Genomic DNA, 24,052 nt, shown 5'->3' on the forward strand with positions numbered 1-24,052 from the left:
CCCCCCACCCCAACATCTCTGAGCAAGGCCAAGCAGAGGTCAGGCCCATGTTCCAGGCATAGCGCAGATTCATCAAGACACTTTTTAGGCCTGGCAATTGAGAAATGACCTCATTCTTAAACACACCACACATGAAACCACGGCACCGTTTGTGAGGTTGCATGATTTGGATACCATGAAAAACACCAGTTTATAGCTTCTCATTCATAGCATGGAGAGGAGCAGGATCTGTCTGCTTTTATTCTTGTAACATGGTGTTGTTTGGTCTTAGTAGAACCACGTTAACCTCGCTAGACACTGAAACCCTGAAAATCCGTCTTCGCAGCACGCAGCAGTCTCAGATTGTACTCCTTGGTCAGCTGAAATGTTGCTGTCTGTCCCTAGGGGGCGTCATGATATGAATCTCTGTAGTCAGATGCCAAATATAGACAAGTAAGGATGAAAAAAGCCAGAGCTGCCTCGATATTACTGCATGTACTGTATGTGCCATGTTCCTGCTTTTGCTAATTGACTTTAAGACCCTCCCACCCCTCCCACCTCTGCCGCCTGTCGCTGGAGGCTAACAGGGAACCGACACTTCAATTACTTACGGCACAACACTCAAATGAACAGGAGATGTTTGTGTGTGTGTGTCTGTGTGTTGAAGGGGGGGGTTGCTAAGCGAAAGAAAGTGATTTTGAAAAAGAAACCTCCTGTGCTTTCAAATAATTACACAGCCGAGGAATGTTGTTCTAAAATCAACAGCCCTATGAAATGATGCCTCTGGGGTGGTTAGCGTGAGACGATGGGGCCGCGGCACAACGCGGCCGGACAAACATGAGGTGTGTGAGTTTCGTTTTGGTGCTGTGTGCTGTTGTGTTTTTAGGGCTTAGAGCAAAAGTAACTTCCTTTGTCTGGCTGAGACGAGAGGGTTTGGTCAGTTTGCTTTTATTCCCTCTGTCAGTATTGCAACTTTGGTCCTTGGCCAACCCACAAGGGATTGATGCATTTCTCATTCTGTGAAGCCACTCATGAAGGCTCACTGGCAAGCAGGGGACATGCTGAAACAAATGTTAAGGACAGCAAAGTGTCAAATAACAGCATTAATGTCAGCTGGGTTAAAACCTTGGGACATGCTCTGCGGCTGCCTGAGGCCATGTGCGTGTGTGCATATGCATCTCCTTGCGTTCGTGCGTGTGTGTGAGAGCCACATGTAATCTAGTAGTGCGATGTGGTGTTTCATCCTGGTGCCAAAACAAACTGGTGGAGCTCTAGTGTGTAGCGTGCCCACCCTGCTCTCCCAGGCCCCCATCGGCTCTCTCACACAGATGGTAGCAATCACCTCCCGAGGTGCCCGTCACCGCCGGCGCTCACTTCCTCTCTATCCTTGTGTAACAAGATTAACTCTCTGCCTGGACATTTTCTTTCTTCTACCTCTTCTTTTATTTCATATATTTTTCTCTTTTTGCTGAAATCTGTCGTTTTTCTTCTCTCATTGAATTCGCTGTGTCTTGGTAACAGTTTGACTCTTTTTCTTTTTTTTTTTGCTGTTGCAGGCTTCTGTGGTCTGTTGCCTGAGAAAATATGTGGTTTTTGGCTGCCACATGGCGTTGATGGTGGCAGCAAGATTCAGAGGCTGTTAAGAGAAAATATATTTGTTAAAGATGAGCTTGGCTCCCTTTGACTGTGATTATGTCTGTCTGTGGCCAACACAGGCCGTCGAACTGATAAGTCGCTGTCACAGTGTTTGAAATCATATTTGTCTCTACTGACATTCATGCATATGGAATGGATATTGTCTGTGGAGAGAGACCGCGCTGGTGTGAGTAATCTAAACTAATGTGTAAATATGGAGTCTATCCTTCACTCCAGGATCTCATCCTTATGGACCAGCTGTACTGGGAGCAGCTGGCCTCAAATGTTCAGCTATTGAAGGGGTTAAAGATATAAGAATAATCTTACTTATACAGTAGCACCATCACATACAAACGTAAGTATTGTCCTGGTCAGTGTTCAGTGGCTGCACATTGAGCACTGATTATGAGGCAGCAGGAATCATAAAAAGAAAGAAGTTTTTAATGTTTGTCTACAAGTTCATCTTTGGTTGATGAGGCTGATCAACAGGGTGGGTGGGTGACAAATCACAAAGAGTACTGCTCAGCTTGTGCAAACAGTTATATAATGTATTTTGTGGCTATGATGGGGAGCTTCTAAAGGTCTGAGGAAAAAGACCTTGATGGTGTCATCTGGGTAAAATCGAAAGGGGTTTGGTGACTTAAATTTTTTAGCAGAAACAAGGGCATTTACCAGACAGGAAGTGCCCAGCAAAATACATTATTAAGTAGCATTTTGGGAATTCTGGAGTCTGGGTATTTTTGGCTTCTGCTGCATCAATTTTTCCCATTCTTAAAAAAAAAAACATGTTGGGTAAAAATCTCCCATATGTGTTCATTGAGACCTGACTGAAGGGCAAAGCATATGATTCATAATTTTCATAGTCATCAAACCATTTGTTTGGATGAAAGCTGACATCCCTTAAATATACATGAATTTCACTGCTGAATTCTGGGTCACCCATCATGAATCCAGGACTCTGGCTTTCTGTGCATTCATATACAAGCCTGCATCACAACCTGATCACACTATAGCATTACCCCCCACCCTCTTCACCATTTCTCCTGCCATCAGAGGCCACAGTGCTGAATTTGTTCCATCTGTCACTTTCTATTTCTAAACCAGCCCAGGAATCACACGTATCTCCCAGAGTGGACCTCATGGTTGTGTCTGCCAAGAGTCATGGCAAAAGTAAATCTGCTTTTATGTTTTTACTGATTCTCCATGATAATTTGATTGCACAGCAGTCGTCTGCTTCTGTCCCTGTGCTCAGGACTGCAGAATATTGTGGAAAAAGAAAAAGAACAACTGAGACAGACAGAGAGTAAAGGCAAAGGCGGGACAGAGATAACAATGTTTAGATGTGGGGAAGTGAAGTGGACCAGAGAGAGAGGGGGAACAGAGCTAAGGACTCAACTCTCCACTGACACCAGGCCCCCCAACCTGGCAACCCTCCAGCCTAATCTCGTTAAAATCTTTCCCTGCCTGATGCCATCCAGAGAGAGAAGGAGAGATGGAGGAAAAGATGGACAAGAGAAAAGGGATGGGGTAGGAAACAAGCAAAAAGAGGGAGAGGCAACCAGTGAGAGTATTTGAGATAGGGATTCCTGAAAGTAAAAGGAGAGAGGAAGAGAGAAGGAGGCTTAGGGGAGGGGTGGGAGAGGAATTAAGGGGACTCTCAGTTCAAAAGGGCTCCCAAGAGCTGCCTCTTAAGCCCACGGCGTGAGGCTAACCGCAGAAACCAGTGGAGGGAGGGGAGGGTTGGGACATGGTGTCAAAGCTAAAAGTGAAAGATATGTCTGTGGAAGAGAAGGAAAGAGCAAGTGAGGCTAAAGTGGCTTGGTTACAAAGATGTTGGAGCATAGCACGGTCCATGTAATGCACACAGCAGGGCTACAGGAGTTGTAGTTTCCTGTTAGTTCTCAGCTTGGAGTTCTTAAATCTTTGTCTCAGCTTGTTGTCCACAGCTCATTACAGTGTACAGACCCAGCAGCCTTTACATCTGTTTATGTCTCAGTTCTGCTGAACTTCTTTTTCAGATCTTTCTGCCACTTGATCCTTATCGTTTTGTGAGCGGTTACTGCCTCTTGAAGCAGCCGTCTCTGGTGTGTGTGGGTGCATAAATGTGTGAGAGCATGTGTGTGTTTATCCACACTGTACACTGCCTTGGCTCTAATGAGGAGCTAATTAACCGGGTGTTCCCCCGGTGCCCTGAGCAGGTGGCTGGAGCAGCCAGGCGGAACTCAGCCCAAACACACACACACACACACACACCATACACGCACACACATGATGGCAGGAGCCCATATAGCTGAGCCTGTTTGGCCAGGCAGAGAGGGCACCCAAGGGGGCCTGCAGCAGGTCTGGACCGCAGCCTGGGCCAAGAGGGGAAAGGTGGTGGTGGGAGAGCAGTCCTCCAATTTTCAAGGACCAATTTTAGCCATGGGATTTGGGTTTTGCACAGGCATCCAAAATCAATTGGCTGTGCTTACCGGCTTGGCTTTGGTCGAGCTGAAGGAAAAATGAGGTTAGATTTATCCCTGACATATGGAGGGGAACAGAGAGGCGGTGCACTCCACAAACACCCTTGCATTTTATTTGTTGAGCGCAGTCTTTACGGGCCAATTTGTCATAGCACGCTTGACAGAACAGTCTGTGAGCTTGTTCAGAGCACATTTACTTGTTGAGGCACCTGTTATGAAAGCTGAACTAGAACAGTGTGGTGTTCTTCTGTCGATCTACCTTACCTGAATTATTCCCCCAATTTTTCCTGTTTCTAAAAGAACAGCGTCCCACCTCGATCACAAACTATGGGTGAAAGCAAAAACACTTAGTGTAGCAGTTCATTTCGCCAACATTTGCATTTGGTGCTGGTCATTTTGATGACAAAGTGGTGAAACAATTCTCTACTCTAACATTTTCCAAGGGGTTTCTTGCTCCTCTCCCTCCATCCCCTCCTTTATTTTTGTCTCAGCATCTCTGTGTTTGCCAAGCCTGTAGCTTGTGTTTGTTGTGCGATTTCCACGACAACATGAGGAACCAAGCTTTACGCATCCTTGAATTGGACACTGACCCATAAAGGAACCGCATTCACTCAATGATCACAGTTTCTCTGCTGACTTTCCACCACCCACAGAACTCCTCTACGCGCCAAAATGTCTGTTTTCTCCTGCAACAGATAAGAATTAGTGAGTGTTTTTGCGGAGGCTTTGATGTGTTAATGAATTGAAAAATGGCCTTCAACAGTGTTCAGTTATCCCCGCTGAGCCTAATTTGGGTGGGGGGGTGCAGCGGTGGTGGGGGTGGCAGGTTGGGTGTGTGTGTGTGTGTGTGTGTGTGTGTGTGTGTGTGTGTGTGTGTGTGTGTGTGTGTGTGTGTGTACAAGCACTTCAAAACAAACCCATAAACATTCCAGGATCCTTTGGCAGCTGCAGCTCTGAGCTGAAGTTAACTGCATGCAGCATGAAGACCATAGAAAACACACACACACAAAAAAGGTACACATACACACACTCACTTGAGGCCATCAGCACTTTTTGCTTATTAATTGTTCTCATTCATTAACCTGAGCTCACACATCTTCACTGAAGCTCTTGCTCTCGTCTTTCCTGCAGACACTCTTTCTCCCACTTTGTCTGTCACGAAAAGTCTGGCTGTCGTTAAAGTCGTTCCCAGTCATCCCAGCTACACATGTTAAATCATTTAAAGGTTAAACTCTGCACCTTCCTTTACATTCTCCACACTTGAGCAGATCCTCCCTCACCTCAGACTTTGTTGGCTGATCTTGTTGCATAGCAGTAAATCGAGAGGATGCCGTAAGAGGGCCGCCGCTACTTCAGCCGAGGAGAAAATGTGATCCATCGCTTTCATGTTCTGCTACAAGGTGTTAATGGACACAAGTGCTCACAGCTGTGTGTGTGTTTGAGACGCTTGATCATAATCACAGTCCCCCACCTGCAAGCCCCCCCCCTCGCTCCCAGCAGCACCAGCCACCGGAGCTGGTGTGTTCTTTGTCACATTCCCCTTAAAAGAAGTCGGACAGGCTGTTTAGTTGTTCATATGCAGCTACACACTAGGTACAAACACAAAAACACACACATACATGCACACAGAGGATGAACCAATTACTCAGTCAATATGTCCTCAATTTAGTGTTGTTTTCAGTTAAAGCAGGGATAGAGCACAAGACCACAGTCAAGATAAAAGGCTTTTAACTCACTCTGTTTGCAGGCGTCCCTCAGTATCCTACATTGCCATGCCCTTGACACTGCCTACATATCCTCTTTGAACAATTCTCTAGGGTCAAAGGTCAATCCTCCTCTAGGGCTCACCAGTTCATGAGAACACACCAAAAGATCCAGCATTGTCTCTTATGTATTCATACATAAAACAGTATTTCATTAACAGTCGAATTCCATACAAATTGGGCTGCATAATAACCAGAAGGAATTGGGAAACAGTCTGGGAATGTGCTCCCCCCTTTTTCCAGGGTCTGCGACCAGGGAAAAGCGGGCCTCTTTCCCAACCTGGTGCCAGGCTTCCCTTTCAGTGTGGACGGAGGGTTGCGTATCGCTCACAGCTCGCATAGAACTTATTGACTTGACGTATGTATTCAAGTGACTCTCCTCCTGTGACGGAGCCAACCACGGTGCCATTAACAGTCATTCTTGATCAACTGCAAAAAGCTCATTTAAGACCGTACAGATCACTGAGCTTCATGTAACTGCACAACACTCAACAGCGCTCCAGGCATGCGTCAGCTACAGAGGAGTTTTCAAATATTACTAGAAAACATATTTGCTTGTCTGCAGCATCTGATAGTTAATCTTTCATAAAAAAAGGCTCTTCAAAGCTAAAATACTTAGAAACTGCCCAATTAAAAGATGTTCATGTCCTGACTAAGTAGATACTGTAGTCTAATGTTGTAATGTTCTATTGCTGATTCATTTGCTTATTTGCTTTCTTGCCAAGAGTTTGATGAGATGATTGATACCACTTTGTGTTTGTACAGTGAATATGAAGGGACAGCCAGCAGCCAGTCAACTCAGCTCAGCATAAAGACTGGAAACATGGGGACATCGCTGCCCGTAGCTTCATATTTAGTATACAGATATCAACACCTATCAATCTTCTCATCCACCTCAGCAAGAAAATGTTGAACCTGTAATGAATTCATCTAACAAAATACAAAATAAAGCCGATAAGTTGCTCGTCACTATTAGTTTGATTGCATCACTTTCACTCTCTGTGACTATGAGAAAGGACAGAAGACAGAGTATACGCAACGTGCATGTAGCATTTAAAATATCTCAATCAACATTGTCAGTTTTAGGCCTCTTTTATTCTGATACTCTGTAACTCCCTACACTCTATGTTGCACACAAAAACACACATAAAAGCTTCCCAGTTCCTCAGCCAGTCTGTCTTTACTTATTCCCCTTTGTTGTGTCTTATTCTATTCTAAACATCTAGTGCGAGTGAAATCTATTTTCTCAAACACACTCCCATCGGATTAAAGTTAATTAATATCACCTTCTGTTGTGATCCCCTAATAATCTTCCTTTGCCATAACTGTTGACATTTTTGGTCAAACAGCTCTGCTATTGTTTACCCCTTTCTAATTTATCTGCGGATTACTTTGAACTAAGTTAAGCTCTGCTACAGTCGTCATTGAAGCCACGGCCAAGTCTTCAGGTCCCAGGTCTGAATCTGATTTAACCACACAAGGGTCTGGATCAAACTCTGTTACACAAACAAGAAGGGCAGCTTTCTCATTATACTTCTCAAATGTAAACCCCACATGTAGAGAGTGAACAGAGTTTATCAATAATGTCAGGGCTGGTGGATGTGGTCTTATATGGAGGAGTCAAAGGAAAGGCTTGTGAGCCAAAGAGACATGAAGGAACCAGTTGGATTTCAAGTGGAACTTAGAGAAACTGTGAAGAGATATAACCTCACTTCACATGTCCCATATATTCTTGCTCGCCTCATTTAGAAGACAGCCAGCTCGAGCCCACTCCTTTATCTGAATCAGTCTCGCTTTTAATAGATCTTCGGAGTCTTTACTCATCAGTGATTCATGAAATTAATGTCTCTCTTTCCCGTGATTAATAACTAATGGGCTGAGAGGAGCTGAATTCATTAATTATGAAATGGAGAAAATGAGCTCTGTAAATATCACTTTTGATTGATGAGTTCTGGAATAGCAGCCAAGCACACAGCCGCAGTGTAGATTATAAACTAATCCTGCTTTACTGGAAAATCTCTCAGCTCTCTACGTGGTAATAAGCATATGTTTTAGTGCAACACATACTCCTTTGTGAACATTTCATCTAGGCCAACATGCATTTAAACTCTGTTAGATAAATATATTGTACACTTGTGCACTTGTCCTGTACTCACCTTTGCTTACTCTCCTCTTCCCTCTGCAGCGTGCAACTGTAACCTTCATGCGCGCCGCTGTCGATTCAACATGGAGCTGTACAAGCTGTCAGGGAGGAAGAGCGGAGGCGTCTGCATGAACTGCCGCCACAACACTGCCGGACGCCACTGCCACTACTGTAAGGAGGGCTTTTACAGAGACATGGCCAGACCCATCACTCACCGCCGAGCCTGCAAAGGTAAGAGTCAAAACAGGAAGTCACACAATTGAGTGTTTATGGCGTGAGTTTTATCGAAGCAACATTTGTGAGATTCTTTGCAATCAGGCAGAAACTCTGATCTGGTTTTCCTTGGATTTCCCATCGATAAAGTTCGAGTGTCTCTAGGTGGCGCTTGTTTCTACGTCCATGATGGCGATGACTGTTCATAAAGTACCAACTACCCAGTTCTTCTTCTGCTGTCAGAAACATGAAACACAAGTATTTTTCTTGGAAAGAATTACTAACCTCTCTGTGTTTACACTAACTAATACAAAAGTGTTCATGAACAAGGATCACTTTTGTGTCACATCAATCAGTAATAGAGTAGCAAAATGAACATTTATTTATATGAAAATGTCACAGATTATTACTTTAAGCTCAGTTTGACTTTTCATGTGGCAATAGGCTGCGCTAAATGTTTACAAAATGTTCAAACAAAAGCAGATTGAGATGTTCTAACCCTGCTAATACTTGTGTAATCATGTCATTTCTGAGAAAGTGTAAAGGGAGTAACAAGTTATGATCGGAAACATACGCGGTCATGGTAACTTTCAATAAAAAGAATCAGCATGTCTGACTTGCCATACCATAGCAGAGAGAAACAAATTGATACTACGCCTGAAACTTTTCTGGCCACTCCACCAAATGTTTCCCCATACCACACACACCACATCATATTATCACATGACCGAGGCATTTCTCATGGAAAAATGCATTTGACCCCTTTATTATTTCACATTTGCAGTGAATATTTTTCAGCCTGGTATTATGCTGGAAGCATTTCGCTCCTCTCGCCGGACTCAAAAATAACACCAGTTTCCTGTGCTTGTTGCTGAGGAAAATATTCAAATCAATCGCAGAGAGGGAGTGTTTTTCATCCTGTTGATCCTGATGTAGGTAAAGAATCACTTCCAGAACATTGAAAAAGCGGCATTGGTGAGACCTGCCAACGCTCATAGCCGTGAAGATCTTTTTGCCTGAAATTTCATGGCGAGAATCTCCCACTGGCTTCCTCTCAGTTTTCCTTCTGCAGCCGACCCAAAGCTGTAACCCAACACCACGAGGTTTGAAATGGCATGATATCAGGCCGCGGTTGCCCATGTTAGTTGTGCTGAGATGTGGAGCCATTCATCATATAATGGCAAAAACTCCACTGTGACTTGGTCACATACCTTTAAACTTAAGTCATTTGACCTGTTGCTGCACCGAAACACTGACAGAAAGAGATCCGCCTCGATCCTGACAGGAGATCAGCGCTGAAATGTGTGTGTCCCTCTGTGCAAATTGTTCCCTCATCTTCCATTTCCTGCAATACCTGGACACGCAGCGCGTTCACACACGCGCCAGCTCCCTGACACGACAATCTGTCCTTATCAAAGCCTCGTGATCAGGTGGTAAACAGTTTATCACCCTCCCTCACAAAGGCCCCAGATGTGACGGAAATGAAAGTAAACGTCCAAAAAGCCTCTGCTGAGCAGCTCGCTCCATGATTGATCAGAGCAATTTCACAGCCTTCTAGAAGCCGTCATTTTCCCTTGCCTCAGCCCTCGCTCTCTTTTTTCATCTCCATTTCCCATGATTCGTTTATAACCACCATCTCCTCTTCCTGCCGACTTCTGCCTTCTCTCACCATGACTCACTACTTTTAAAACCTTTGATTTTGTCTTTTTCTCTTACTGTGGCTTCCCTGATTTTATTTTCAGGCATGATTTTTTTTTTTGCTCCTCCCCATGTTTAGCCTCCTGTGTCAGGGTCAAGATAAAGGTCAGAGGTGCGGTATGGCTGAAGGGGGCTGAGTGTCACCTCTGAAATGGAGTTACAACAATAAAATACAGGTGTTTTCTAAAGCCGAGACAGGAGTGGGGAGGGCTGAGGGGGGGCGCAGTGCAGCTCTGAGAGGATGAATGGGCCATGTCTGTTTCTAATTAAACCTGCTCTAGATGGGTGTCAGTCCACAATCTGAGGAGTATACGAAGACGAGAAACCACCTCACTCCTGCCTCCATCCCCTCCACCACTTAACCTCCCACGTACGCCAAACACACTCTGTCTTCCTTGTTAAGTCCCAAATTCAAAGTGAATCTGCAGCACTCCAGTTCTGCAGCACCAGCCTCTCCACAAGCTCTTTACAATGTCACAAGTATTAAAACAGTCAGCAAAATTAAAGAAACATGGCAGTCACTGGCCTGGCTGCAGTGTATGAGGTCTTAAAAAATACAAGGTTTTTATGTGAGTCCAAGTCGTACTGCTGGTATCCATTGACCACAAGGAACATTGATAAAAGGCATTAATAATGAGGCCATAGCCTATGTGAAGCAACGCCAGCCAATATAAACCATATTGACTTCATGTCTCAAATATTGTCATTTTTGCAGCACAGAGGATATTTGCTGTCAGAATACACTGCAAACTAATTTACTAAGGTAATTTTAGGTGAATAATAGCGTGCTTTGCCTGTAGCAGCATGAAAATCTGATGCTACACTACTTTTGTATCATTAGTATCAAGTTTAGCCAGGACCTGTGAACTTGGCCGAGTAAAGGCACACAATCGAGATTTTACTCTGAGATTAACAGTCTGGAGCTGCTTTTTTGTCAATTATCAGTCCTTCAACAAAGCATTATAAATTCAAATGCTGAAATAATGCTAAATGAACTCATCCAGTAAAATGTGCACATTTTAACACTTACATTTATTTTCACAATGAACCAGCCAGCAGAACAGAACTGAGTGTTAAAAAAGCATATTTCCAACTAACAGTACAAATAACACCCTCTTCTCCAAATGTGGCAGCTGCCAAACAACTGCAGACAAAGAGCAGTCCTTGCAAGTACTTAGACCATACACACACACACACGCACACGCACACGCACACACACACACACACACGCGCACACACACACACGCACACAGCAACATGAATCAGTTAAACTAAGCAAACGCCTGTCAAAGGACTACAAATCCCAACACGGTGCCTGTCACGTCTGCAGTCGCACAGGCTTGAAAAGTCATCAACATCTGAGGACGTTTTTACTGCTTCTTAACTGGCCCGAGCCCCTGCACATAAAACTTCACCCACCCCCCTGCCCCTCACAGCCCATTCAGATCTGGTGTTTGCTGGATGTTTACTGAACAATATGGTCATTGACAGTAAACTCAGAGGTCTTAACAGCCTATGACAGTTTAGAGGGAAGCGAGAACATCATCCATTACTCACATCTTATTCATACCGACTGGATCCAGTTGATTGTCTGTGCTGTTCAGAGATCAGCCGGGAAACAATGGCTTGTCGTTCCTCCCGCTGTACCACATGTCTTGACAGGCACGACACACCAACACCAGACTTGTGTCAGACAGATCAAATAACAGGGGGTTTATCCCAGATGTGCTTTGACGCTGGACACACCATCTCACAGACAAGAGTAATTAAACCCTCAAATCAAATCAGCGTAGGATTATTTAATTTTGTTAAAACTAGCTTGTTTGCTTTTCAGTTGAAGTCAGGTTGAGGTCAAAACAATGACTTCATTATCAACAGCAAATCTATAGATCAGGGTTTAGTATCAGTGTGTCAGTGCTCTAATCAGCTGGGTTTCATTAGCACGCCTAAGGACACAAACTCCAGGAATGCCAGAAATTCACAAATGGTCCATGGACACTGTAGCACCTGGGAACAGTGGCAGGAGGTCTAGCTCTGGCTGATGAATGAGGGTGGGGGTGTGGAGGTGAGGATATACGTTACATGGTTGGCACAGAGCAACAGACAGTCCGGAGACCTTTGTTGACTTGACCTCTGGCATCCAGCTTACCCTGCCATATGCACATGTGGCTTCCCTCTAGGTCAGTCACAAACTCTTACCAAGCGTCTTTAAAGCTTGAGTTTCCTGGTTGGGCCTGCGTGACTGAAATGGCGAGGATTTCACACGTGAAAGCATCAGATTTAAATCTCTGTGCCCAGCTTCAAACAGAGTGCAGCCACACCTGTGGGCCGAGTGGCTTTGCCGGAAAAAGGCAAACATGTTTCTGAAGATCTTAGCGGCAGTTAATCCCTCCCCACCCCACCGCCAGACGCACACGATCACTCTTAGGTCAGATCTGGGCGTTTAAACCCTCCCTTCGCCCAGTCAACAGGTGGTAGGGTCCTCTGGCTTTCTTCTGTTGTAGCAGCTAAAAAATGTCCAGCGCAAATAAACACATTCACAGTTCCGACAAGTGGTGGGAAGAAACTGTGGCGTGTTAGCAGCTGCCTTTCTCTGGCAAACCCTGTAACAAACTGTTGGGTTACAGGGTTTTTCCCTCCCCAAGTGTAATTTTGGCCTTTCTTGTCTTTTCTTGATAAGCTTGGACAATTACAGCTATCGTGTTACAGTCGAGTCACTTAAAGTTTGCTTTAGTAATTTTGCACTTGGCTGTGCCTGCTTTCCAAAGAATTAGATTAAAAATAAGGGGAAAAGGCAGAAGGTTCACCTTAAATTTCACAGTTGTTTTCTGTATCATTGGCAGCATGTCAGTAGGTAGATAGTAGATAGGAAAGGATACTTGACGTTACTCTGACTTGTTGTATTCTGGACAGGGAATGTCGAGGTGAAAGCCAGTCACTCCTGAGGACTGCTCAAGAAGTTTTTAAAGTCTTGCATTTGTTTTTATGTCACTGATGTGTTTGTCTGGCTGGCTTGCTGTGAAATGTTAAGTATGTGTTTATTACTTTAAGAACAAATGTCTGTTTTCTAGTAGCGTCAGAGTGTCCACAGTTTGGTTAGATTCACTGTTGTTTATGCTGTTGAGCACACCAGAGGCTCTGTTTGGACTAAACTGAAGCGCTGTGTCTCTCACTCTCTCTCTCTTCCTGTCTCATCCTCTCCCTCAGTTCTCACTCCCCGATATGTAGCTTTCCTCCTCTCCCTCTCATCCTCTCTAACATCTTGTAAAGTTTTGTCAGAGGGTCTAATACCAACACGCCAGCTCTTGTATTTAACAGCTCTTGAAAAAAAAAAAAAAAAAAAAAAAAAAGCCTCATGTTGCTTAAGGGGGCTTGAAAAAATCGCCTAGAACCAGAAAAACTCATAAAAGCCTTGCCAGAGCGAGGTGACCGGAGCGTTGCTTGTTGCTGTTGGCATTTGCTGGGCATCGACTGAACTTTCGGGAAGTGATGAAACAGCAGAGCGTGTGTCACCAGGCAGGCACCAGAGCGCACACGGCATTAGGAGAGCGGAAACGAACAGAGAGGAGAGAGGACGGCACAGTGTGCTTTTCTTGGGTCTCCTGACTGTGATGCATCACATGCATCACCCCATTCACCTGTCCATCTCTCTGTTGTTTTACCTGGCCCCCGCTGTCCTCTGCTTTCTCTCACTCACTGAATCAGTCTTTCACGCAAACACGTACACACACTCAGTGTTTCTGCTTTGCAGTATTCAGGGAATCCCATGCACAGAGGTAGAGAGAAAAAGAGCTGCCTCACTCTGGGAGATTGAAGTCCTGAGCCAAACATTCAGTCCTAGTGCAGATCTGTTGTCTGCAGGCAAAAACAGAAGATTACAAGCTTTCCCTGACTATCCTGCCAAAACTGTGAAATCCAGGCAATAAGCTGCTGTCTTGTGTGTGTGTAATCAAGATTAATAAATTAATATATTGAATATGCTTTCTCTCTTCCCCACCTCCCCCACCCAGCCTGTGACTGCCACCCTGTGGGCGCAGCAGGCAAGACGTGCAACCAGACCACAGGCCAGTGCCCCTGCAAGGACGGTGTCACCGGCATAACCTGCAACCGCTGCGCCAAGGGCTACCAGCAGAGCCGCTCACCTGTGGCCCCCTGCATCAGTGAGCGACTCAAACAGACACACACACACACCTGCCAGTTAATGCATATCACACTGATAACTTAAACCCCCCCCCTGGTCTTTTTATCAGCTTGTCAGACTGCAAAAAACTGGCAATTTCCATTGTGAAGAACTTAACAATAATATAACAAAATAGTTACAATAGAGTAGTGAACTACACTGACAGCAGCACATACCCAAATTGTGGAGATTGCAAAGCATAATTGAAAGCACACTTCACTGTAGCCTAAAGTCATTCTGGCCTTCTGACAGGCACACCCAACCCGATCTCTGCACTGCATATACAGGACATGTGTTCTGTGGGTTTGCACGGCCACTGAAAATGCAATAATTCCATCGAGAACACCCATAATGTGCACAAACAAGGACCCAGATGTAAAGTAGGGCTAAACTGAACAGCGACATTTGTTAAAGGGACAGAGAAAAGTGTGAGAGTGAGGTGGAGATGTGACTAAAAGCAATTTTTTTTTTTTTTTTTTTTTTTAAAACAGAGGACTGATGTAGATTCACAATTTAGTTTTTTGGTGCAAGTCAGTGGAGAGCTGATAGAGAACCCAAGACTTGGTTATACTTGTTCCACTTGCTGTCGACAGTGTGTGATATGCGAGTCTCTAGTTGCTGTAGTTTGCATGCCGACTACACAGGTTTTTAATTTCCTGTGACAAGCATGTGTGTGTGTGTGTGCGTGTGGGTCATGAAATTTGCCAGTGCTCCGGCACATGCAGGCATGCGTAATAGAGGGCAACTTTCCACCACACTGTGTGCCAGGCGGTACAGGCACAATGTGCGCACACACTCAACTCAACACTCAACCTCCACCAAAGCGAGCCGTGCCGTGCCGCCCAGTGCCGCACCGAGCTCTGCCACACTGTGCCACATGGTGCCATGTTGTTTCTCTCACATGCAGCTCCGGAGCAGATGGCGGACGTGCGAGAAGGAGAAAACAACTGTGGTCACGGATGGCAGACCCCACTCATTTGAATGCTGCTGAACCATCCAGTGAGAACAAGATAAACTGTGTATGTGCTTTTAAGTACATGCGCACATTTGGATCCATTACGACTAGCGTTAATGACAACTGTGTGTGTGTGTGTCAATATGGCCTCATCAGAGCCGACTGCCTACTGAGGCTCCTGGACCCCAAGACAGAAGACAAGACAATTAAGCAGCCAATTAGTATGATGGCAGCAACCCTCATCTGAATGATCCTTTCATCATCTGTCTGTCTTCACAAGATGTGGCCATGAGGGCACACGGACTCAGACTGGCTTCTAGCAGCTGCGCCTGCCTTCACAAAGCTCCGTGCCCTTGTTTGTTTTTCTTGGCGGGGTGTCCATAATTTCAGAGAGACAACTGCTGCTTTTGCCTCAAAACAGCTTTCCAAGAACCCCTCCCACCTCCTGCCAACACACTCCCACTCGCTTGGTTCAAACCCTCAATCTCCAAATCCAATCAAAAGCAGATCCTCTGGGTGGATGCTAAGCCGGCGTTCCAGTGACTCTGTTTACGGTAAAAGCAGAGGGCCTGTTGTTAGCATTAGCATTTGTATTGGAAAGTTGCATACGATTAGAAGAGCAGTCCTGGAGGAATTCCATGAGGCACTTTTTAGTGTAGCCAGCGGGCGCAGTGAGGGAGGGCTGCATCTGTCTTAAGACGATCCAACCAAAATTGCCCCCTTGCCATCTGTCCATCTGTCTATACATGCTTGCATGGAGATTACACAGCAGTGTTAACCTAGCATCTGTTATGGGAGGACGAGACTAATCTAGTGCAGCCACCTTTCCATTTCAATCAGTGGGCCTCAAAAGAATCAACTTCTGTCTCAGATGTATCAAGTGTGCCAACTTTGACTGGATCAACTTATCTAAACTGGATTGTTTACACCTCGCGTGTTTGTGGTGCATCTACTTAGTCTGACATTTACACCGTCTCAGGATCTTTCACAATGTATTCCTCCAAAATAACAGTGAAACCACCACATTAGTCCGTAGAACATATGATTTATTCGAGCCTGCCTTCCCTCTCACCACCAATAAGTATCCCTGTCACTCTGTCAGTGTTTATCTAGCATGTCTGTCTGCAATGCTCCATATGTTTTCATGTGCGTATTTGACATGTCACAATCCAAACCTACCATTTCACAACCCCGGTATTTTTTCTTATTGGCCTACTTCTCCTCAATACTAAGCTTACCCTCTGTATTTTGTTGTGGGTATGTTAATACACAAATATAAGCAGTCTTTGAATTGAATACTTTTAATGAATTCAGACACACTTCATTTCTTTGACCACACATGCACTCTTGGCAGGAACACAGCCGAATCACTTAGGCCGTACTTGAAAGGTATGGATTTACATTTAACCAGTGAAATAACTTTGTATTTCTTGTGTGTGTTTCAGAAATCCCAGTGGTCAACCCCACAGCTGTGGTGAGCAGCACAGAGGAACCAGCAGGTTAGTATACGATCTCTGAACCTCACCCATAAGCACCATTGCTTTATGAGAGGAACAAAAACATCTTTTTTAATATTTCTGGACTTGAGTTTTAAGGTGTGGAATAAATATTAATGGAGGGTGGGTCCCCCTCTTTTGAAGTTCTGCAAAGAGAACGAGTGCACTGGGGCCAGCAGAATTTTTCCATTGTCTTAAAAACCTGTGTCCTTGGCACAGTTTCCCTGCTAGCCTCAAGTTAGTGGAGCCTCACTGTGTTCGAAGTATAGCTGTAGCTTAAAGCCAAGGCCAGGAGATAGGCAGCAGAGGTGATTAGTTACAGTTTAGCTGGGAGATATAGTGGAGGGGAGAGTTTTGAGGCGTGAAAAGAGTGCTGGCAAGTGACTGGGGGGAAATTTGTTCAGTCTCTCCCTCTAACTCTCCAATTTAGGCTCCGGTCAATTACCCTGCCCTTATTTTTCATTCTGCGGCTGTTTGATTTGAATGGCGGTGTTGAATTGGAAATGTTGATTCATTAGTAGGTTTATAACATTTATCATCACTCAGGCTGCAGATTACACCCCCAACTTTGTCCCTCCTACTTTACTGCACTATTTAAAGCATAGAGTTTTATTGTTTTTATATCTACAAATTTGGCAGAAAGCTCACTGTAAATTAGACTTTTGATTTACAGTACAGTTTTAGGATTAAAAATGTTTATAATGGCTGATAGTTTGGGGTAAGTTGATGGTCAAACTTAGTCAAACAGTCAATGAACACTGCAGAAAAAATCTAATGGTATAAAATGAAACAAATGGGTTTACATTATTTGCTTTCTGGCAGTTAGATGAGAAGATTGATACAACTCTCATGGCTGTACGGTGAATATAGCTACGCTAAGCTAATTGGTTGGCTCAGCACAAAGCCTGAAAACAGATATAGGCCAAGAAATAGTCCACCACATAAAACCACATCTCGTCACTGTACAGATTAAACAAACGAGATATAACATCAAATGTAGTGAGCGTTAGAGGTGCCTGTAGATAGATTCTGTTAGCTTTGGACAGAGCCAGGCTAGCTGCTAAGCTAACCAGCTGCTAGCTCCAGAATCAAATTTGTTAATGACTCCTCTTGTGGACGCTTCTGTAAACAGATCATGAATGACAATATTGTAAAGCACAGTTGCACTAATATGAAATGTCTTCAATGGAGAGGTAATAAATGCTGTAGCTCATAAAGCACTTTAATTTGTCCTTATACCTGCACTAAACTACATTATAGTAGTATTAGTACAGTGTTTCCATAACATATAGCCATAACAGAATGTCTTAATTGGCTATTCCTAAAAGTTTAATTGATACTCATAATTTTCTTGTGTATGCAGATTCTTTCCTCATTTGTGACTTCTTCTCATTCTGTTTCCTCTATTTTCCTCTCATTACTCGGGCCTTTGAGTCTTTTTTGGAAAAAAAAGGCAAAAAAACAAAAATGCACAGTCCAACCCATTCTTGTGTTTAATACTTCCCTGGGAAAATGTTACAGGGTCTAAGAACACAAGAGTCGTTGATCGCCAAGTCACCTCAGGCTTTACTAAACAGACCAGAGCATTTCCCCCCATCTTTCTCCTTCCTAAACTACCATAGAACGAGCGTCACCATCAGAAACCTAAGGCCCCGAAATGTTTTTGTGTAAGGGGCGGTGGATGCAATTTGTCCTTGTCATGGCACAGTGAAAGGGGCTCAGGGGAACGAGGGCATCGAGAGCCCCGGAGCCAATTGTGCGTGGTTTCAGAGGGCCGGTCTTCTGGGTCAGTGGCCGATTCACCGAGAGCTTTTCCAGGTGAACAGCCAGCAGTAAGTGACTGTTCATGGGAAAACACACGCTGAAAACACACACAGCGTTTCACCACTGATACCTCCAGGCCGGCCACTGTATACCGCGCGCACACACACGCACGCACACACACTGGCAGTGATCTAATGAAATCCATACACATCTCATACAAATGCATGCCTGTCACAGTTGCATGCACACTTACATGATAATGATCTGCACATGAAACCACACGCTCACTTATAATGAAAAAGACCTTTAGCGAGCTATGATATTTAACATCATTTATTTAAAGTGAATAATGTACAATACACACACACACACACACACACACACACACTCGCATCCATCCACACGCACACCTCCTCACCCGTCCACATCTACACCTCCACTCATCATTATTTTAACGTCACCCTGTCTCGAGGTTATTGGAAGCTGCCGTCTGCTCTCGCTCTCTTTCTCCCTTTCTTTCTTTTCTCTTCTCTCCTCTCTCTCGCTAATAAAATCTCCAGTGCTCTGATATACAGCCAAGCCTCCTGGACATTTTTATGGGCTCTTTGGACCCCTGTTTCGTCCTCCTGCACTCATTCCACTGCTCCATCCGTCCTTCCCCAAAAAATGAACGATGCAACACCCCTACTCTCATGCAACCCAGAACGCTTAATTTCTCTCTCTCACGACCATTTTTTATTTTTTTTTATATAATTGGGATGTTTCATGTCCAGCAATTTATTTGGTTTGCTTTGGAAAGCAAAGTGACTGAATGGTTTTCCTTTTGAAGGCAATGAGAGGCCTGACCGCAGATACCAGTCCAGTTACCAGCATGTGGTTTTTCAGTTTCACGCCCTGACATTCCAAGCGGGCAGCATGGTCAGCTTCTCGTGTCCCCTGACTAAAACAGAGTAAAACTATATTGGAAAACGACCTTCATGGCATTCCTTACAATTTCACTCCATCAGTTTCATAGTTTTTTCTTGACTGTGTCTCCTTCTCATAGTTTCGTAATTGAAATAAGTGGATCCAAAATTGCACAGTTCATAAAATCCAGTGGAATCCAGTCAAGTACAGTAGAGCCTCACTAATGATCAACAGCGGCTCTGAGCAGTAGCAGTTACCATGAGGACGATTTCAAAACACAATGCAATGCTTTAAATTTTATCAAGGATTCTTGTCATAGATGAGCACTTTCATCTGTTTTTGAAAATCTATTTAATTTTGCGTGTCTTCTTTGCTGCCCGTTCCCTCTGCCCTCAGCTCATGGAAAACATATTTCATGATCACAGAGACGGAAAGCTTTTTTTTAATGTTGAGATGACAAAATAAATATTTCACCATCATGAGGAAGCAAACCGGGAGAAATAATCACATGCATGTGCTCTCCTGCCTTTCAAAGGGTTCTACGTCTGAATGACAGTCAGTTCCATTTTGTATCAACATCTAGTTTAAAATGAATTCAGCTGTTATTGTTATTGTCATTTTTTACCCAGGTTGCAGGTAAACTTTGAGCCATACAGTCTGGAGAGGATGTAATTGCTTCAAATCCTAGACTGGGAAATTCAGGGCAGAATAGTTTCCAGCGCAGCAGGCTCACTTTTTGGCCCAAATCTGTGTGAAGAAAGGCCGTCTTGAAAGAGATGCTTGTAGTTACTTGACGAGTATAAACCGAACCAAGGCAGGTCTTAGAGTCACTCAAAAAGAGATCTGAGATTGATCACTCAGCTGAGAGGTCCATTTTAACTGTCGCAATCATAATTGTAACACCTCATCACTGGCAGCTCCACCTACGAATTGTCAGTGGAGGTCATCGGTCCAATGTGTGGTCTCAGTCGTCAAGCTGGCAGCCAAGGCCTATTCACATCCATCCAACCATGACCTGCTTCCACAACGCTCTGTCTTTTCTCAACACAGCCGAAAACATGTCAAACTGAACACTTTAACTCTTCTGGTATGTTTCACTTGCTTCCCAACACTGGCTCTTGCAGGGGTTTGATGTGTGATTTGTCAGAAGTTGTATTTTAGCACAGAAAATCCAAACCAAGCTCAACGTTATCCAACCTGCTCCAGATCCCCTACTGTGCCTTTGGCCCTGTCAGTGAATATATATTATTGTGAGGATAAACGTGAAATTGGGCATACTCACTGCAAGGTTATAAAATAATACACCTACAAATATAAACCAAAAAAGTAGACAAAGCTTATTACATACATGTTCATGTGTTCATATACTGTATAACAACCTCGGCCTGCATGTGCAGAAACATGGTACAGATACATGGTGATTTATGTTGATGCTGTTGAGTTGTTTAGTGGTGGTTTCACAGTACATAACACTTCCCAGTAAGTCACACTAACTTTGCATTACAGATGCACTGCTCTGTGTTTAAGTTCTACAAGAGCACCACATAATACACTATGATTTGGTGTGAAATAGTCTTAAAATACAAGCGTATAAAAACGATTCAAATTTCAAGTGTGTAAGTGTCCCATTATGTGTGTAATTTGAGTGTCAGTAAGTGTTGTTAAAAAGCTCCAGAGTTCCAGCCTCGGCATTAAAGGAACGAATGTTGGTTGTCCTTGTTTTTGCAGATTGTGAATCCTATTGTAAACCAGTGAAGGGCAACCTGAAGATCAACATGAAGAAATATTGCAAGAAAGATTATGGTAAGAGAGAAGAATTTCTAAACCATAATGAATAAGTATACAGTATTGGGAGTATTGACCTGAGTGTATTTTTTTTATGAATGTTTTCCCAGCGGTCCAAGTGAACGTTCTGGACATGGAGACGGTGGGGGACTGGGCCAAGTTCTCTGTTAGCGTGGTGTCTGTGTACAAGAGCCGCGGCGAGCCTTTGAAGCGAGGTGACAACATCCTGTGGGTGCACATGAAGGACCTAGCCTGCAAATGTCCCAAGATCCAGATGAGCAAACGATTCTTGGTGATGGGCGGCAGTGACGGTGGAACGGGCACGGGGGCGGGTCCAGGGGTCGGGCCCGGGGGTGGAGCCACCAGTCCAGGGGCGGAGCGTGTGGGCCTGGTGGCTGATAAGAACAGCCTGGTGATCCAGTGGAGGGACGTTTGGACGAGACGTCTGAGAAAGTTCCAGCGCAAAGAGAAGAAGGGGAAGTGCAGCAAAGCGTGATGGGAAAGCAGCGTCCCCCCCCCCCCCCTCCCCATCACCCACCTTCATGAACCCTGACCCAGTGAACTCCCCCTCCTTCCCCTGAATCCTTCCTCCTCCCCATCACAGGAACACTGCGCATTACAAAGACTGCATGTACCCTCCCTGTTTTAAGGACCACATTTTGTGTATATTGTATAATTATTTTCCTTTTTATTTTTCAAGTTTTGTCTTTGTTACGTCACTTGTCTTTTTGTCCATTGGTTTGCCTTAAAAAGGGACCATTAAAAAGGGTATGAAGTGTAGACAAAAGCAGACGCCATTCCCTTCTTCAACGACGACAGCGGTAATGTCCACTCGTCCCTCAACTACAATCCCCCGACTCCCAGTGTCGTCCTCCTGACAAGACTGTCTCCTGCCACTTCGTTTCAGTACTCACATATAAGACTAGCAGTGCTCACACTTCACATCTTCACGTCTGAGGATTTTATTCAACAGTGTTTGTCACTTCAGAGACTGACTAATATCAGCAACAAGACGAGCTGCACACCCTCAGCTTGGCTTCCTCACGTTTCATTGTTGAAACAAACTCAACTTGGATCAGCACAAGCTGGTGCACCTGACAACCTTTCAACATTTGCTGTTAAAATGTTCATTAAAATGGGCCTACTTGCTCCAGGTCTTTGCAGTAACTTCTACAGACAGTAACTGAAAAAAAAAAAAAAAAAACAAACAAAAAAAAAAAAAAAAACTCTTGTCCTGTGAGGAACCAAGGGCTCCCTTTGCAGGGACATTTTCCACAGCAAACCTCAGTCTCACCACCACTGCTGCTGCCACCAGACAGCCCTCACAGAATAAACTGATCGTGTAGGCTCTTATATCAAGTATTTGATGCCACTGCTCGTAATAGAGTTCATATTCTTCATGTGGTTATTTGTTATCTCATCCATCCATATCTCATCCATATCCTTATTTCAGATACTGTGTATGCTGTTGTTTCATTTATGCTGAACAAAGCCTGCTGGCATGTGTGAGTCACATTCCAGGCCTCTAGAGCTGTGCGTCTAGTCCCTCTCATGAGTGGTTTATAAAGTCATGCATCACCATCATGACTCATTGCTTGTCACTTTTTCTGGAAGAAAGATTAAGCGGTGTGGACAAATGGCTGGAATTTCAGAACAATACCAATATTTCCAAGGAGACTTTTTGCTTTATGGGTAATGTCTTCCGCTGGGTAGTGGCCTTCCAGATGTTGCTGTGTGGCCACTGTCATTTCTTTGTCTTTAAATGTCTGAACATTTTTCTGATGTGTCTAGTGACTGGCAGGCTTTTGTTTGCCAATATAAGAGATTGAAACGCGAGTTCCTTTTCATGCAGTAAAAAGAAAACAAAGCCAGATAAACAACATGGTCGTGTTTTCCTCTAGTATATTTTGACAAAATGAATGAGGCTGGAAAGTTTTTACTGCTCACTGATTGTATTATGACATGAGAGGATCATATTTCATTCCTCATGTGCTTTGTTATGTTTGCATGTTTGTGGTTTTTGCTGGTCCATCAAACCTTACAGTTAGCAGAGCAAGAACTAAACCAATATGATCGTTGAGATACAAAGGAAAACATCCCAAGTCATCTTCCTCAACTTGCTTACCCAAACGCAGTCCCTGTCATCCTGTGCCAAATAAGCATAGTCAGTTTTTAAATTCAATTAAGAGACTATGAACGTCGGGACCAACGAAAACCACAGAGAGACCCGTCTGGTGGCTCTCAAGCTTTTTATCTGCCTGTAAAGCACATTACAATTTATTTAAATAGAGTACAAGATAAACACACAGTTTTGAGGGGCACATCAAGCAAGCGTAGCAGTGAGTGTGCCGACGGGCATGTCATGCTAGCTAGTGGTTACGCTCCTTTGGTTGCAGCAGTATGTTTGGTTTGTCATTTCTCCAAAAGTGTCTCTCCTTTGCTCTCTTCTCTGTGTCAGCCACCACCCTCCTCAAACTCCCTTTTTTAACCCATCTTGCATGTTTTGTATTCAGTGTCTTAGATAAGTGACAGCACAGAACGAGGCTGCCAAAACCCCTCAGTGGTGTACTGTACTGCACTGTAGTTCTTGTTTTCACGTCTTACGAGAATGTATGTCAAACTGTGAAGAACACACTCACACAAGTGTATGGTCTGATTGTAAGTGTTTATGAAATAATGTCACCAAGCCTAAGAATGTGGACGCCATGACAGTTGATGCTATTAGAGACTATGAACAGAGTTAGATTTTGTTCAAATGATCGTGGGACTTCATGCTTATCTGTCTGTCTTATGATGATGTTAATAAGTCCAAAAACAACCCGTAACCAAAACGAGTTATCACCCACCATGATTTCTGGAGTGTGACAAAAAAAAAAAAAAAAGCAAAAAAAAGGACCAAAAAAAAAAGCGTTGAAATTTTGACAGCTCTGTGCCCGGGGCACAATTCCCACCAATGGAATTTCAAAAAAAATGCAGAACCAAACAGTCAATTATTTGTGTGCTGGCTGTCGACGGTGGCCTGTCAGACAGGTGGTGTCAGTAGCACCAGTCTCCTCGGCCTGGTATGCGAGTA

The 24,052-nt window shown here is 44.1% G+C and overlaps 1 protein-coding gene across 1 annotated transcript in view; it reads left to right on the forward strand.

Moving 5' to 3' along the window:
* Positions 1-23,829, forward strand: part of LOC111220276 (netrin-3-like) — a 40,723-nt gene extending 16,894 nt beyond the window's left edge. Inside the window, exons 3-7 of the mRNA XM_022743305.1 lie at positions 8,025-8,213; positions 13,904-14,053; positions 16,474-16,527; positions 20,923-20,997; positions 21,090-23,829. Of these exons, the coding sequence (XP_022599026.1) occupies positions 8,025-8,213; positions 13,904-14,053; positions 16,474-16,527; positions 20,923-20,997; positions 21,090-21,475 (854 nt within the window). The 3' untranslated portion in view covers positions 21,476-23,829. The remainder of the gene's footprint in view (positions 1-8,024; positions 8,214-13,903; positions 14,054-16,473; positions 16,528-20,922; positions 20,998-21,089) is intronic.
* Positions 23,830-24,052: the final 223 nt, after the last annotated feature.

Source organism: Seriola dumerili, unplaced genomic scaffold, assembly GCF_002260705.1.
Source record: "Seriola dumerili isolate Sdu_G_001 unplaced genomic scaffold, Sdu_1.0 BDQW01000068.1, whole genome shotgun sequence".
Classification (NCBI taxonomy): domain Eukaryota; kingdom Metazoa; phylum Chordata; class Actinopteri; order Carangiformes; family Carangidae; genus Seriola; species Seriola dumerili.